Source organism: Budorcas taxicolor, chromosome 13 (genome assembly GCF_023091745.1).
Source record: "Budorcas taxicolor isolate Tak-1 chromosome 13, Takin1.1, whole genome shotgun sequence".
Lineage (NCBI taxonomy): Eukaryota > Metazoa > Chordata > Mammalia > Artiodactyla > Bovidae > Budorcas > Budorcas taxicolor.
This window is the reverse complement of record NC_068922.1, coordinates 53531957-53543235: the sequence shown is the minus strand read 5'-3', so window position 1 is coordinate 53543235 and position 11279 is coordinate 53531957. Positions and strand designations below refer to the sequence as shown.

The following is an 11279-nucleotide window of genomic DNA, read 5'->3' as shown; positions in this document are numbered from 1 at the left end:
ACAGGGAGTGCCGTGCGGGGAATAGGTACACAATGCATCTCTTTGTCCGGTCCAGATGATGCCTTTAGCCTCTGCTCTGACGTGTGAATTTATGTGAGGAATTAAGTACTAACTGGAGGTACTGCCCTAGAGAGAGGCAGATACAGAAGGATAGGAAGGATGCCGGCCACCTGGGCAAAGCAGAGGCAAAGCTTTGGGCCTCACCTGACTGGCACTAGCCCCCCGTTCGGAGTGGCCATGTTAGAGGAAATCTGCCCCCACTCCCCGACATGTCCCATAAAAGAGTGCCACAGCCTATTTGATGATGATTCTGGGTGTGGGCACTAGAAGCCTCTGAGGAGTGTCCCAGAGAGTGATTTTCCCCGAAGAGCTCCTGTCTTTTGTCCCTGAAATAGCCATGGGGCCATGACCTTGGGTGTCTCTGCAGGACAAGTGCTGTGTACAAGAGTGGGCCAAGTTCCTCTGTTTCTCCCCTTGAGCTGGTGTTCATTAGGTTTTCTTTTTCTGACTCTCAGAAAATGAGTTCCGGGGTGAGCTTCTGAGTCAGAGGTGGACACACGGAGACAAGGCCGACAACTGTAGGACCCCGAGACTCTTCCTGGGCGGACGCGGCAAGGTAAGGCACTCGGAGGGCAGCCCCTGGGCCTGGGCCCCTGGGTCTTGGCAAGAATCCTTCTAACTCCTCAGCATGGAGTGTGGAGGTGACTTTTGGTCTAGTTGTTATCAGTCCAGCTTAGGCGAAGAGTGAGTAGGGGCTAGGACCATTGATGATCTGAACACTTTAACATTAAAGGAAGACAGGTGACTCCGAGTAGGCTAAAACTGAAATGTGACGGCAGGTCCCGTCTGCCAAGTCTCTGCCCTGAAGCCCCATCACACGCGGCTCTCCAGGCACACTAGTCCCTGCTCTCTGTTCTCCCTGGGCAGCCTTTGCCACAGGAACTCCTGAGGTCTGCTGGCTTGGTTTACTGCCGTCTTCCCAAATGGGGCCTGTGGTGCCCTGCTCATACCAGCCTGGATCTGGCTGGTGGAGGTGGCCTGGAATCTCCACTTCCCAGTGGTGCTCCAAGCCCAAATATCACATGCTCTTACAGCTGCACCAAGCCTGTAATTCTGGATGTCCTCGCTCCCCATGACATGGTCTGGCAAAGCCCGGTCCCCAGGCTCAGGTGAGCCTCAAAGATGGAAGTGGGGTGACAACAGGCTTGATGGGCATCCCTTCCCAGATCTCAGATCCCGACCTCTCATATACTCTGACATGAACACACTCTCCATCAAGGATCCAAGCCATGACCCAGAGCATGGCCACCAAGAAGTGGCAGCCCAGAGTACAGAAGGGCAGGGCTGTGAAGTTTGAAGTGGCAACCTCTTTTGAGGGTGCTTGCATTTTTTCTCTTAAAGCCCAACACTTTCCTCCTGAATCTGGGGACTGAAATGTACAGGGATGTGTTTGTCCTCGCATTGCCTCAGGCTCCTCCACTCACAGTTTTATCCCTTTGTGACCATCAGTGCTTTGCTGACCCATGTTTGAGTCTGGTGCAAAAGGGAAAGCCAGAAATGCTGGCACAGTCTTTATTTACATCTTTGTTCTTTTGTTCCTCATGGAATATTTGCATTGACTTAGATGTTCTAATAAATAAATAAATAAATAATTTTTAAAAATAAATATTTTAAAAAGCAAATGTTTTTAGAAACTATCACAGGCATTTATGTTCACCAATCTACAGAATATTAATTTGGAAGACATCATAATTGGTTACTTTCTCAGTTTTCACCAGAAATTAAGGTTTTTAAGAGATGAGGACTCTATAATTTAAATATGTAATTAGGGAAGAATTTCAGTATATAGTAGGAAAGTAGGATGTGTGTTTTCAATGAACAAGGTATGAGGAATGGAATTGCATTTTATTAGGGGAAAAGACAGATAAGGCACTGGCGACCCACTCCAGTATTCTTGCCTGGAAAATCCCATGGGCGGAGGAGCCTGGTGGGCTACGGTCCATGGGGTCACGAAGAGTCGGACACGACTGAGTGGCTTCACTTTCACTTTTCACTTTCATGCATTGGAGAAGGAAATGGCAACCCACTCCAGTGTTCTTGCCTGGAGAATCCCAGGGATGGCGGAGCTTGGTGGGCTGCTGTCTATGGGGTCGCACAGAGTCGGACACGACTGAAGCGACTTAGCAGTAGCAGTAGCAGCAGATGTTCTAAAATGCTGCATTAAAATTGTTATCTAACTGATCACTTAGTTTAGTTTTCCCCTTAAATTTGCCTCTGACTGAATGTGCACTCTCCTCACCCATCCAGCCCTAAGCATTCAGACATCACATGACCAAGAAGCTCCTTGATCTGAGGCCAGAGGCTCTGAGTGCTTTGTCTCCGTAGTGGTCGGTGCTGTGGATGTGATGGGCAGGAAGGCTGCACGTGCCTATGGCTCAGGCGTGACAAGACTGGAGGGTGTGGGACCTGCTGGGGAAAAGCTCAGTGGCCGTGCTCAGCTTCTCCCCCAGGGCCAGTGTTTCACAGCTGCTCCATTATGGTCATTTCCTCTAGTTTGGGCAGATAAGGCCCTAGTTACTGCTCTGAGCAGAGAAGCTAATACCAAGAGTGGGCCAGAGAAGGAGGGACTGTGGGGCTGGCGCCAGGGGCACCGTCTGACTGAGGAGGTGGAGAAGGGGTGGGGGCACAAGAGGGCAGAACACATACAACAGAGGCCTGGCCTGAGAAGGAAGTGGGGAGCTGAGGAGCTCATGCCTGGAGACGTCCTGCGTGGGAGGCAGTCACAGCTGCCTGGACTCTGAGTTCAGCACCAAGCATGTGGACAGCTCACAGGTGGGTGTGGAAGTGGCTGATAGAATTATGTTGTTGTATGCTTGTGAAAGTGCATTGGGCTTTTTTTCTTTCTCAACTTAAGGAGAAAAGGGTAGGTATTGGTCAACTGCTTCTTGACCTTGAAGAATGAAGTATTTGGGCCCCAGATTATGGGTGTTCAGTGGATGGCTAGAGATATGCAACCCTGGAGCATAGTGAATGCATGGGTGCTCAGCGGGGCCTCTTTACTGCCTTCCCTACTGGATGCTCCTGACAGGGGAAGGGGTAGCACTGGGTGTGCCCGCTGACCAGCCTCATTGGATGTGGCTAGATTGCTACCCCTCAAAAGTTGGCAATTCCATTTATGTTGAAGTTTTAAACAGATGGGCCCAGACAAGGCTGCTTTATCAGGATGTCTATTACATAGCTATAATTTTAATGTAGGGGTTACAGTGAGCCATGACCTCATGCTTAGAGATGTCAGGAGAGTCCCTCCCAAGACGGGTATTAAATAATTCTCCATGGGGTGTCCTTTCTACAACCCAAGGAGAGGGCTGGTCTATGCAGCTGCTTATGGATTGAACAATGGGTGGAGTGTCAGAGAATTTCAGATACACACTGGGATGTTCCCAAGGGAGGGACACTGATAGGAACCAGAGAGGTGCTGTGGTGGTTGTCAGGAGGTGCAGGGGTGTGCCTGTGTGGTTTAGCCTCAGCTGACTGAGAATGGAGAGCAGGATGTGTGCTGAAGGGGAGGTCCCTGCGACAGTAGAACTTCTCGAAGCAGAAGGCAGCTCTTGGGGCTGCCTGGGCTGCAGGCTGGGGAGGATCCTGCTGGAAGGCTTGGTGGGGAGAGGGAGCAGGGGGCATACTTGACAGCTGCTGTTATGTCCTTAGGGGAGCGTCTCCCCAGATGTGGGAATGTGGATATGCCCAGGATTCTGATCCGAGGCTATGCAACAGTGATGTGCCTGCTGGAGGCACTCTTGGCTGTGCACACAGGACCAGATCGTGTCCTCCTCTGCCCCCTCCTTCCCCCACACCCCTTGGTTTCATTTGGTTAGGTATCTCTACCTTCCTCGTTGCAAAGTCATCCCTTCATTCTAGGCAGGTTGCTTGGTCTCGGGAGTCAGCAGAATTCCTTGTTTGGGTCTTCCCAGAGGAAAAAGAACTCTGTCACTCAAATAATCTTGTATGTTTAAAAAGTTGTCCCAAGTTCAGGAGAAGGAAATGGCAATCCACTCCAGTATTCTTGCCTGGAGAATCCCATGGACTGAGGAGCCTACTGGGTTACAGTCCACCGGATTGCAGAGTCAGACATGACTGAGTGACTTCACTTTCACTTTCACTTTGACATGGAGAGAGGGTGAAGAGAAACTAAAAAGCCTCTTGATGAAATTCAAAGAGGAGAGTGGGGGAGTTGGATTAAAACTCAGCATTCAGAAAAATAAGATCATGGCATCTGGTCTCATCACTTCATGGGAAATAGATGGGGAAACAGTGGAAACAGTGTCAGACTATTTTTGGGGCTCCAAAGTCACCGCAGATGGTGATTGCAGCCATGAAATTGAAAGACACTTGCTCCTTGGAAGAAAAGTTATGACCAACCCAGATAGCATTTTAAAAAGCAGAGACACTACTTTGCCAACAAAGGTCCATCTAGTCAAGGCTATTGTTTTTCCAGCGGTCATGTGTGGATGTGAGAGTTGGACTGTGAAGAAAGCTGAGCACCGAAGAATTGATGCTTTTGAACTATGGTGTAGGAGAATATTCTTGAGAGTCCCTTGGACTGCAAGGAGGTCCAACCAGTCCATCCTAAAGGAGATCAGTCCTGGGTGTTCATTGGAAGGACTGATGCTAAAGCTGAAACTCCAATACTTTGGCCAGCTCATGCGAAGAGTTGACTCATTGGGAAAGACCCTGATGCTGGGAGGGATTGGGGGCAGGAGCAGAAGGGAATAAAAGATGAGATGGCTGGATGGCATCACTCGATGGACATGAGTTTGAGTGAACTCCAGGAGTTGGTGATGGACAGGGAGGCCTGGCACGCTGCGATTCATGGGGTCCCAGTGAGTTGGACACGACTGAGTGAATGAACTGAACTGAACTGAACTTTGATATGGGCTGCCTTTTGGCCTTAGGGCCTCTATTGCTCTTTGTTTCCTTGGTAACTTGTAAAGTCTGGTCTTTTGATCTTTATCTGAAGAAACTACCTTGTAATACAGTATATATACTCACAAAGAATTCAATAGAGCAACCTTGTTCCACCAGAAAAAAAAAAAAAGTTGTCCCAAGTTCATTCTAATTCCCCAGCTTTGCAGGCTTTTGGATGTGTTCTAAGTAAAATGGAACATGGCCTGTTTCCTCCAGCCCAGGGCCAGCGTGGGTCCTCTGTAGCCTCAGGGGCCTGGAGTCTCCTGTGACTCGGGGCTCTGGGTTCTGCTCTGATGGTCTTGGCCACCTTCCCCAGCTCCAGGATCTCAGTAGACATTTCTGATTGTCCCCATTTGTCTGTCTGTCTGCCTGTTTGTCTGACCTTACATAATACACCGTGAGCAGTGAATGAAGTCTCTGCAGGGAGACACTGACCTCAAAAACATGAACCAGTGAGCTTATTTCAGATGGAGATGAGCAGGCACAGAGGGAGAGTGAGAGAGGGGGTGTGAAGAGGGAGGACACAGGCCTGACCCCCAAGAGGTGCTGGCCACACAGGGGTGCACCTTGTCTGTGGGTCAGAGGTACTCGCTTCTTGAGGCCTTCCTCCCTGAAATGTCCTCAGGTCATCGCTGATCCATGGGGCCTCCCCACCCCTGCCTGGGCTCGTGGCTGAGCAGCTCCTTCCTCTTGACATCACCCCTTCCCTGGAGTGAGACACCTGCTGCCTCAGGTCCCATAGCTGGTGCTGTTCAGGCCAGGGCCCCCTGCAGGGACGGGAGAGGCAGCTGATGTCCAGGGCCACACAGGGCCAGGCTCCAGCATGGAGTGTGTCATCCAGCCTTTAGCTGTGTGCAGATGGGCAGGGACATGGTTCACGGTGGAGAGATGGGAAGCTCTTCAGTTGTGAAGGCCTCGGAAGAACCAGGAAGAAAAGAGATTGAAAGAGAGAGAGTCAGAGAGAGACAGAGACAGACAGACAGAGGGATGGGGGAGGCACCCCTCTAGAAACTACCACCAGGTCCCTGAACTAGGCAGGGGGTGGGCAGACCCTTTGGGGAAAAGGTGAAGCTTGGTGCAAAGCCTTCTGGGCCTGACTGGATGTTCCTGGGGGAGAGCCCACGCTGTCCTGTGTGTTCCTGGAGCCCTCACAATCACAGCCGGAGAAGCTGCTGGTTCAAGGTCACTCAACACGACCTTGGTCCCAGAGTGTGTAAACGTCCAGCTCGGGGAACTCAGGTTTGGCAAGGGTGCGGCGGGACAGGTCTGAAAGGGGCTGGTCATGTGAGAGCTGTTTACATTTAAGAAGAGCTTACATGGTTTACTAAAACATACAAAGCAAGGGACTTCCCTGGTGGTCCAATGGCTAAGACTTCAGGCTTCCGCTGCAGGTGGTACAGGTTTGATCCCCACTTGGGGGACTAAGATCCCAGGTGCCACGTGGCACAGCCAAAAAAAATGAAAAATAAGAAAACAAACAAACAAACACACAGAGCCAAGCATCGCCCCTCTCTTGAGCCCATCTCGTGACACAATAAGGCAGATTCAGAGGAAGGACAAAGAAACCGCTCTTGCTGGTCAAGAAATGTGGCTAGCACTGGTGTTTATAGATTGTTCTTCTGTAGTTTTCCTGCTGAGGCCAGAATGACTGAAGTATTAACCAGAGCAAAGAGTGGGTTTGGGGAGCACAGGGCAGCTGTGGACAGGCAGCCGGTGGCAGACAGCTCAGACCTGTCCTTGCGAGGCCTCTGGCCCCTTGTGGGGGACGTCTAGGCTGCTCGGCCAGGACAGGGGCCTTTCACCCTCCAGGCAGGAGGCCACTTAGCTACGTGAGGCCTTTTCAGAAACAGGCATGGTTGATTTGTTCTTGGAACAGGGGGAGAATTTTCAAAAATAAATCAGTGAAAAATTGGGAAGTGTTTCATTGTCTTAGCCTATCTTCCCGTGGTGGCAGAGGTGGTGCAGCCAGCAGCCGAGCAGTGCTGCCCACCGACATGTGGGCACACAGGTGCTGCGGGCCAGAGGACATGGACAGCCGCCCTTGGAGGAGGAAAGCAGGGTAAGTCCAGTGGAGCTAGTCAAATAGTTCAGAAATCCAGGTTTACCTGCTTGCGCGTCGGTGTGCCTTCTGGTTCTTACAGCTGATGCTCATGTTGAAAGGCTAACCCTAGTTCCTCCCCCCTTAGTTCAGTTTTTTTCCCTTTTACATCAAAACTCTGTGCACTGAGGAGAACTTCTCACTTATTGACCATTTGATGCAGATAAATTGCAAATGGAAAGGTGCTCAGCAGAATGAATGGCACAGCTGTCAGCTCGCCGACGTGAACTCCCAGTGTGAGAGCAGCCCGCACGCATCCTGCAGCCCTCTCCATTTTGTGCTCTTTGAATAATTTATCTGCAGGAAATCCAAATTGCCAAGGCCCGCTTTAACCCAGCAGAATGCTTGCCAATTTCCTTGGGAAAACTGACAAAAAAAAAAGAGGTGTAGATTGCATTTCGGCTGAGAGTGGCTGGGCAATCAGAGCTTGGCCCCTTTGTGCCGCTGCATCGGAAGCCACTGCGCCGGGCTCGCGCAGACGACATTTGAAGGCTCATAAATGTAATGAAGTCCCTTTGACACCTGCTCCTCTCTTCACTTTAAATGTGAGCCATTGGTCCATGGGGAACCTCCGCTTTAAAAATAGAAATTATAGTAATTGTCTTCCGTGCTGTCGGGAGGCTGTAAATGCATGGCTCTCAGCTCTACTGCCTGCAATCGACGGCTGCAAGGATTACCCCAGGTTGGGATTTTTTGTCCTTAACAAATCACATGTATGCTCATGCTGCTTGGGGGCAGGGGGGCTCACTTTGCAAGTTCCAACTTATGAACTGGGGGGTCCATGGGAAGGGTCCCTCTCTTCCTTCCTGGGTGGGACCTTAGATGCTGGACCTGTGTTGGTTTCTGGGGGACAAAATCCCTTTCTGCTGCTCCTTTCTGGGCATCTGGCTTTGCTCTGATGGCCATGCAGTGCAGGAGGGTGGGGGCGGCTTCCTCCCCTTTCTGGCCACAGGGCACACCTGCTGGGTAAAGGCCCCTCCTACCTCCTGCCCAGACCCAGGTTGAGGATTCTCTGTGATGATCTGTGCCCCTGGGGGCATCCCTCCCCTCCCAGGCTTCTGCCTCCACTCCCTGAAGGACAGTGTGGGCAGCATTCCCATGGAAGTGGGTCTGGGGCAGAGAATGGGGGGGGCGGGAGCTCTGATTGGCTCTGGCAAGCGGTTGGGTGACACTAGGGTCTGGATTATGTCGGGCACCAACCCCCCTTGGGGGCTCCACTCACTCTTTCCTGGGGGAATTGGCATCTCTAGGAGGGTGACCTGCAGGTTGGGTCCAGATGACCCCTCAGCCTGCACGCCTACTCCAGCCTGGCTCTCATCCCTGACTCCTTCCCACCCCCAGAGCCAGCGCTGTGGCACATGGCTGATCAAACTCAGATGAGCTTTGAGTCCAGGAGATGTGCAGGATCTCTAAGAGTTAGCACTAAACAAAAATCCTAGTCATAATTTTTCCTATTGATACTGTTGAAATGATAATGTTTTGGATAGATCAAGCTAAGTAAGGTTTATAATCAATCCCACCCATTTCTTTTTATGCTTTTAAGGTGGCTTTTAGAAAAGTTTAAATGATGTGTGTGACTGACACTCTATTCCACTGGGCAGCGTTGCCTGAAAACCAAACCCCTGGCTGTGGGGAGTACCCCATCTCATGTAGGAGTGGCCAGGTCCCCAAACTCAGGCTGTGTCCCTGGGATCTCCCTGGACAGCACCCAATAGAGAGTGGGAGCCATCCACTTGAAGCTTTGTGGAGTTCTGCTCAGGTCCCAGGCGCCTGTTTCTAACAAGACAGCCCTCGTGTGCCAGGATCAACAGCTGTGGGTGGAAGCCCGGTTCTCAGCACGGTGGGGTCAGAGTCTGTGGTGGGCACTGTCACCAGGAGACCATGCGTTACCACATCGTGACGGTAACAAAGGTTTAGTGGGTGAGGCTTCCTCCTCGGGCGTGAACCTGGGTGCAGGGGGTGGGGGCACGCTCGGGCCCGGGGTCTCCTCCCAGAAGCACGGTGCCTCACCTGCTGCTCCTGGTTCTCAGCTCGTTCCTGCCCTGTGAACCATTCCTGGTCTCCTGGGTCAGATTCACAGGCACCAGCAACGCTGGAGCCAGACGATGGCGTAGGCCACACTGCAGACACAGGGGTGGTTCTGCTGGGTCCTGTTAACAGCGCAGTTGTTTTTACTTGCAGATGAGCTTAGAAAATGATGAAAAGAGAGCTCGTACAAGATCCAAGGCCCTCCGAGGTGAGTGCTGCCCTCCCCTCCCAGCTGACTCTGGCCAAGAGTCCTGGGTCCTGAAGCTATAAATGCCACTCCCAGCAGCTGTCCTCAGGAGAATAGAGTCCTGGAGCAGTGCCTCGGCCCTGTGATGCACCTCCCCTGCTCTGGGCACCTGGGGCTTCAGGTACCTGGTGGCTTCAGTCCTCCTCAGCCTTGGGCTGCCTAAGAGGGCTACCAGGGAGGCTTTAGGCCCAGAGGCACCTGCTGGGGTGGAAATGAGGAGCAGACCCAGCTCTCCAGAGGGGGAAGCAAAGCTGCGTTAGACCTGCTCTGTTTGGAAAGGAAAGGCCGCCAGCCTTGCATCACCAGTCTCTCTGCTCCCAGGATATTAGTCTTGGTGCTGGAGGGGATGGGGATGTCATTGGTTGAACTGGCAGTGGGGTGGGGAGAGGGGCTGAGGCCCTTCTTGCTCTGCAGGGATCGAGCCCTGACCCCTTGGCCAGCCTCACCTCCCAACACCACGGGGTACATGCTGCTTCTTGTATGGGTGGCCCTCAAGGAGGGGCCGGGCGCCCTGAGCTTCCTGTGTCTGCTGGTCAGACTCCTGAAGTTTTTGCTCCAGTGGCCCATCCCTGAGGGGCCAATCTCTCGGGCCACCTTCTCTTCTTTGTCCAGCTTTATCTGGTGGGGGGTTTCTGACCAGACACTGAGTTCTGCATGCAATTAAAGAAAGAGACCCTGTCCTGCCTGGACGGCCCACAGAGCCTGTCTTGTGTAAGGCTTCCGTGAGTCTGTAAATCCAGGAGCTCCCAGGGAGGGTCTGGCAGGGGCACCAGCTTGGGGGACCGTGGATTCACTAGACCCCAGAAGATATTCCAGGAGGCTGGGGAACGTGGGGTTCAGGTCTCAGGGGAATTGCCTCCACGCTTCAGCCCACTTGTGCTGTAGGACAATGTGCCTTTTTCAATTCTACTTGCACACAAGTTCCCTCTTTCTTCTTCTCTCACTCAGCTCCCCTGGAGCCCACAGGAGCCGACCTCAGGTAAGATGTCGTGCTCGCCAGTGACCCCCTTTGTCCTAAATGACCTGCTGGGCACTTGGAGTTGACCAGTTGCCCCTGAGCCCCCTGCTTTCTGTGACAAGGCACCTTCCCTCCTGGCCCGTGTCCAGCTGTCTTCACCCTGCCTTGTCCTCTCGCCCCGCGTCCTGGTGCCACCGTGCAGCCAGCCTTGCGCAGGGGCACAGAGGTGCTGACAGCTGGTCCCCGGGACCTCCTGGCACCGTGGTTCTCAGCCAGCAACAAGGTGCTGTCTTAGTGGCTCCTTGACCAGAGACGAGGGTCCAGCTGCCCCACGCCCGAGTCTTCCACTGGAGTGAGAGCAGCCGTGGCCTGTGTGTCGGCTGAGCTCTGTGACTTTTCAGATCCCGGGCCGGTCTCACGGGGCGCATCCTGAGCAGGAGGGAGACAGATGCACAGGGCTTTGCTGGTTGAAGCAGGAGGAGCCGGCCCTCTTCCTTGGAGGCAGACTTCCCTGTCTGCAGGCATCCGTCCTGGGCTTGGTTAAGGCTTTGTGTGTGGGGCGTGGGGAGGGGCTTGGGGAGGCCAGAGAGACCACACCTCGTCCCTCCGCAGTGTCTGTGTGTTGAGACACCCAGCACCACCCACTTGGCCTTTGGACCGGAGGCTCTGTGGATCTAGGCTCTTTCTCGGGTCTCCCCGCCAGCCCTGGGCTGTTTTGCCCAGGCAGAGCTCCAGTGAACAGTGTCCAGTGAGTGGCCAATAATACCAGCCTCCCACACCCCCCGTTTTCTGAAGAGGGGTCGTGCCGACGCATCTGGGTCAGAGCACTAGAGAAGGAAGGGAGGGCCCCAGTGTACCTGGTCCAATTTTATAAACATCCTGGGAGCTGGGGCCAGACTTCAACTTGTGACCGAGGTAACCTGCCCAAGGCCACTAGGAGGGATGGAGGGACTCTGAATGCTCCCTCCTGCCCCCGGGGCTGC

At 53.0% G+C, this 11279-nt stretch overlaps 1 protein-coding gene across 1 annotated transcript in view; it reads left to right on the top strand.

Moving 5' to 3' along the window:
• The first annotated feature begins 523 nt into the window (after positions 1 to 523).
• The window catches only part of MYT1 (myelin transcription factor 1), a 44208-nt gene continuing 33452 nt past the window's right edge, over positions 524 to 11279 (top strand). The window contains exons 1-3 of the mRNA XM_052650690.1: positions 524 to 616; positions 9245 to 9299; positions 10287 to 10317. Coding sequence (XP_052506650.1) covers positions 9245 to 9299; positions 10287 to 10317 — 86 coding nt within the window. The 5' untranslated portion in view covers positions 524 to 616. The remainder of the gene's footprint in view (positions 617 to 9244; positions 9300 to 10286; positions 10318 to 11279) is intronic.